The following is a 5,706-nucleotide window of genomic DNA, read 5'->3' on the forward strand; positions in this document are numbered from 1 at the left end:
TACAAGTTACAGTAACGGCAAGTTGTTTGAAATCTATGCTTATAATGCTACAAGTTACAGTAACGGCAAGTTGTTTGAAATCTATGCTTATATTGCCACAAGTAATGGTAGTAGTGAGGTGTCTCGTTTGAAATCTATACTTATATTGCCACAAGTAATGGTAGTAGTGAGGTGTCTTGTTTGAAATCTATACTTATATTGCCACAAGTAATGGTAGTAGTGAGGTGTCTTGTTTGAAATATATACTTATATTGCCACAAGTAATGGTAGTAGTGAGGTGTTTTGTTTGAAATCTATACTTACATTCAAACTTCGATCAAATTAGGGACTTAAGACTATTATTCTTATACATTTCAAACTTGTCTCACCTGACCAAATGTCGAGCAAAAAACTCATCTCTTGACAAATCGTCATTTCCACAACATACAACTATCAGCAGATATCAAACTTAAAACTGACTGTAAGATAGATTATTATTATTACCATGAAAATTATATCACCTCCATCCTCTTGGACCACTGGACGAATTCTTGTTTCCAGGAGCTCCTTTATCATCTGCACTGTTTCATTATCTTCTGGCTGAATTTCTGGACAATAAAAAATTTAACTTACATCCAAAGTCAAATTTTGTACAATGGTTTCAACAGTTTTTGTAGATCTAAATCATCAGTTGCACATTAACAGTTGATAAATGTTTCCTGTTTTAGATGTTTTACTTCTATTTTAATAGATCACCAGAGTAAAAAATTTATTATCCAGCATCTGCTAGAACTAAGCGGAGCGAGATAAGCAAAAATTCCAGTTATGAGAGCATTTTCTTTACAATATTCAACAGGAAAAAATTTTGACACCTAGTTAATGTTCTAAAGTACTGTATTTCTACATCATCTATAACAATAACAATCTTATACAATAATAAATGTCATAAAAAACATTTTTAAGTACAGTATTTTAAATGTGAATCACACTACAGGTGGCTAGCGACTGCATCTTGCCGGCAGGAAAGGATGTTAACAAAGCCACAGCAGCACTACTAAGCTAAATCAAGCATTTGTATTTGGAGGAGTTGAAATGTCTGGTTAAAAGAGTTTTCTGGATATGAAGATGTCAGACAACAAAGCTCTTACTGTATAAACGTAATGTGAGTAACCCACTTTCCTTGCCTTTGTGACAAATCTAAAGTTTATAATAAAAGACAATTATTTAATCTGTAATTTCAGGTTTTACATAAAAGATCCCATCTACCATAAGATTTTTAAAAATATATAACTTTTTTTTCTTTTCAAGGCAACTGTTGGTCACATTTCAATTTTTCTAAATAATCAAGAAGTTTTAATGGTATTTTTCTTCATAGAAAAGTTAAAACTGTAAAATATTAGAGCTCCTTATAAGACAAACATTCATAACTATCTGATTGGCTCTTACTTAACACAATGCTTAAAACATACTAAGAGCACTTCAAAATAGCCATTACTAAACCTGTGTCAGACGGAGGAGGTTCGTCAGTCAAAACTGGCAATCCAGATGCAAAAAAGTCCATAATTGTAGCAAAAATATCGGGTTTCAAAACCTTCCACTCTGTTTCATCTTCTTCCTGGAGTCAAAACAAGACATTTCAAATCCTCTAACTCAGTGTCAACCTTACAAGAAAACCACTCAATAAATGACTCTTAATTTCCTAATGATTAATTACAAATTTCAGTCAAGTACAGAACAACTTTCTTTTAAATAACACAAAGATTAATTATAATTTATTCATACCCCAAAAATAAGTCACTCCATTATACTTATAAATCACTGTTTCACAACTTATTATAATATTAGCATAATGTGCTTCTTTATTCAAGATTAACTGAATGTATATAGTTCAGTAATGGGGCTGTTAATTAATTAATTAACAATTACCACTAAACACCCAGATCTATTTAAGATTAATTTAAGTCTCCTAAGCTGGCCAAACCTCGTGAGATAATATTGCCATTATGGTTAAAAATATCATTAACATTGGGGTTACCCAACTGATGACACAATGAATTCTAATTTTTATAACAAAGAATATAAGAAAAGTATATTTCAACAGCTATAATAATTACCAATATCAGGTTGAATTTTAGTTTCACTCTAAACAGGTAGTTTGCTCTGCTCGGAACTTAATATTAATTTGACATAGATCTACATTTAAAAACTACAATATACTTTTTTTCCAGCCTTAAATAATATGAAGTAACCTTCTTTTAACACCCAATCACCCAACTAAAGTGACATAATTAACATAAGCTAATAAAGTTTGAAACTGTAGCAATCTGTTGGTCATGACACGGGTTTCTTTTAGAACTCTTAATTCTGATACATTAAGGTTTTTTTATCGTGCTCAAGATGTTTCTTAAACAAGTAGAATACAATAAAAAAAGATCTTTATATATGAACAACATTTTTTCCAATAAAGTTTTTAACCTTAAAATTACTATTAAAGTTATTAATTATAAAGCTTAAGAGAAAAGAGAGGCTATTTACTTTAGTAACTGTGATGAAATCTGGTCCAAAGAAAATAGCTTTTACACCTTCAATGCTGAAGAGCTGACGAGCAAGAGGAGATTTGTGAGCAGTCATAGCTGAAGGAAAATCCATTGTACCTTTCTCCAACACTGCACAACCAGGTAAAAACTTAAGGCTGTTGGGATTTGGTGTGTCTTGAGTTTGAATGAACATTGTTCTAGCTAGAAATTAGGTACAATTCAGTCAGTTAGTATAAAATAATATTAAGAACTGTTTACCTGTCATATTAATAAGAATTTAAGCTTTTACATCATTATATACTTTACCCTACCAACAGATAAGTTTTTATGATTGTTCCAAACTAAAATTTTGTTTGCCTTATTAGGCAGGTGTAATTAACAGCATTTCCTTACTTCTACATGGCAAGATCAACCAGCCAATAAGGCCATATCACATTACTGTTCCCATGAAATCACAAACCACATTAATTCCAAGTCTCAAGTACTTGTTTATTAGTTTAATACTAACAGAAAGAGACAATATTTGTGAAGGAGCAAATTATACAAGGTGTATGTTTCTTTCCTTGTTGATAATTGGCCTTGTGTATTACTGCTAAAATCAATTAAATAACATAAATAAATTTAATTGTACACAGTTTAAAAACTTTTATCAAGATTGCTATGTATTTCAACATGGCCAACATGTCTGTTCCATTAATTTAATGAAGCTTTTAAAATGTGTAAACGTAAATTTTGCATTTTATTTAATTGATTTTAATAAGTGTAGGTTTCTTTTTACAACAGAGTTAACAAAAAAAAATATTGTATTATATCCATTAGAATCAATGTGTTAGAACTCCCAGAGTTAAAAGAAACATAGATACAAGTTTTTAACAGCCCATTACCCTAAATCAATGCAGAAACTCTACCGTCTACTATCCAAAAGCAGTAACATTCTCCCTGAAAAGCCAATAAATTTTTTATAAACACAATATATTTGCACTAAAATAACACTTAATTGGGGAAAAAAAAATGCATGACATTGCTCTACAAACACAGTTCTTAAAATAAAGAACAGTGCATGTATTGTAAGACACACCTCACACGTACCTGGTTGAAGGAAGGGAGGTTTCTCAATAAGTTGAAGAACTCTTTTAAGCGGCCTGTTACTAACACAGTTACTAATGCTTCTGCACAGATGATACCTCTGGATTCCATAAAGATGCCTCAGGTTCTGAAGTTGAATTCCTTCTCTAAGAAGAAAACTATGACAAAGAGAGTATCATTACATATAAAAATATATTTATTACTGGAAACCCTACATTTATAGTTCAAAAAATGTATGAAACTTTATACGAGTTTAAATAACAAAACTGTGTAACAATGGCTAAATATGTGAGTAACACAAAAATATTCAGAGATCAAGTTGTTTTCCTGATTTATTTTTCAACCAAGATGAGTTGACCCTAAACTACTTTTCAGGAACAAACTTTAAGATAGAAAATAAAGAGATCTCAAGTTTAATATACAACTTTATGACTTCTGTTCACTTTCTTGAAATATTTTCTCTATATCACTCATTAAAATTATGTAATTATAGTTTACAATTAGTAACTTGTACGTAAATCCTAACAACCCATGAGTGAAAGTAAAACCATTCTACTTCTGCCATATACAGTACTGACAAGGCTCTTCAGGCCAGCTGGAATATAACAGAAAAAGTTGTGGTCTAGATGCTATATATGTCCACAATTTTCATGAACAATTACTGTTATTGTGTGAACCAGATTAAACAAGTGAAATGTAATCATTATCAACTGTACTTAAGTAATTTAAAAATGAAACTTTTAAGGTATTAATAACACAGCATTATTTATTTTTATACACACAGTTATACTAAAGTTGAAATGATACATAAAATAACGTGAAACTTGAAGCCTATAAATTGAGTTCAACAGTATTATCATTTTTTATGATGGAAAAATGGCTAGTTTAGTGTTTTAACGAAAATGAAACTGGAAGTGTGATTAAAATATAAATCATATATGTATAACAGTATAAACATATAATAACACTGAAAAACTAACATATATATCACAATATAGTAGAAATAAGCTGATTAATCCCATACTATTTGTTCCAAAGTGTGACTCCTGAATGGAGGTGACTTGTTTCTTCGTGACTTACAGAATAGAACTCGTATTTGAACATTTATGATACTCAAGTATTCAACCATAACATACTTGTCATATAGTCCTTTATTTATTTGACAATATACAGAATGGTCGTGGGTATTACTCCAGCCAATTTTTATTTTTAATAAGATTTTCAAACATTTTTTTTTTCCTATCACTATATTACCTAAAACTTAAACATTATATTCATAATTTGTAATACGTTTATTTAACCTTTAACTGTACACATGTGCAATATCTTAGAAAGACTAGTTCAATGTACTTTTATTTTTCTATTGCTTAGTTTAAAAAAAAAGGTTGAGTTATATAAGTTAACTGATAACTTGCAAGTGCATTAGACTGTTGTCAATCGGATACGACTGAAACTGACTCATAGTGGATAAAGTTTTAAACGGCTCACATAAAGTTATGTAAGGCTTAAAATATATAACGTGTTACACTTACATGACAGTTAGTGAATCGGAAATAATCAGAACCTATATTGCAATATTTTAATTACCTGTTCATAAGATGAGAACTAAAACCATTTCTACGAGTATAAGAAAAAATACGACCAAAACTACATCCACTTGCTTTCATTGCCGCCATTTTAGTTACCCTGTTTCGTAATGTTTACGAAAATTAATCTGGAAATAAATATATTATACATGTTCTGTAATTTCAAAGTAATATGATAAAAGTTTTTCGTGAAATTTGATTTGTCACCACTTATTATATTGAATTTCACTAATATAATGTCGTGCGTTATTGTTTCGTTTTTGTTCTTAAATATGATATAATATTATTATCGTAACATTGATGTATGATCTGTTTTTGGACCTTCTGTGATACCACAGAGCTTTCCTTATATCTATTTTATTATGTTAATATCAATTCAAATTACGTTCTTGTGTGTCAGAGAGCTATTGGTTATCATCCCGTTTCTGTTAAATCGCGCTCCACAAATTAAGGTTGTGCTTCGCAATAAGAATGGCGGTAAAATCTCACTATTCGATAAGACAAGAGTAACCCAATGT

At 30.1% G+C, this 5,706-nt stretch overlaps 1 protein-coding gene across 2 annotated transcripts; it reads right to left on the reverse strand.

Annotated features, from left to right (window-relative positions):
- Positions 1–417: 417 nt before the first annotated feature.
- On the reverse strand, positions 418–5,289 carry LOC106465953 (NFU1 iron-sulfur cluster scaffold homolog, mitochondrial-like). 2 transcript variants are annotated; one of them, XM_013926200.2, is made up of 5 exons: positions 5,190–5,289; positions 3,606–3,760; positions 2,515–2,717; positions 1,480–1,594; positions 418–587 (listed from the first exon to the last, which is right to left on the reverse strand). In XM_013926200.2, exons 1-5 carry the CDS (start codon positions 5,276–5,278, stop codon positions 433–435), a joined length of 717 nt encoding a protein of 238 aa, XP_013781654.2. In that variant the 5' UTR covers positions 5,279–5,289; the 3' UTR covers positions 418–432. The 2 variants fall into 2 exon arrangements, with proteins under 2 accessions (XP_013781654.2, XP_022249630.1); XM_022393922.1 differs by having other exon boundaries at positions 3,606–3,748; positions 5,190–5,284.
- Positions 5,290–5,706: the final 417 nt, after the last annotated feature.

Source organism: Limulus polyphemus, unplaced genomic scaffold, assembly GCF_000517525.1.
Source record: "Limulus polyphemus unplaced genomic scaffold, Limulus_polyphemus-2.1.2 Scaffold2102, whole genome shotgun sequence".
In the NCBI taxonomy this organism is placed as follows: domain Eukaryota; kingdom Metazoa; phylum Arthropoda; class Merostomata; order Xiphosura; family Limulidae; genus Limulus; species Limulus polyphemus.

Excerpts from the sequence above, each read along its gene's own strand:
- LOC106465953 (XM_013926200.2), bottom strand. The coding sequence starts at position 5,278 with ATGGCGGCAATGAAAGCAAGTGGATGTAGTTTTGGTCGTATTTTTTCT. Across the intron at positions 3,761-5,189 it reads AGTTCTCATCTTATGAACAG|TTTTCTTCTTAGAGAAGGAA; the intron begins GTAATTAAAATA and ends TCTTTGTCATAG. Across the intron at positions 2,718-3,605 it reads ACCTCCCTTCCTTCAACCAG|CTAGAACAATGTTCATTCAA; the intron begins GTACGTGTGAGG and ends CCTAATTTCTAG.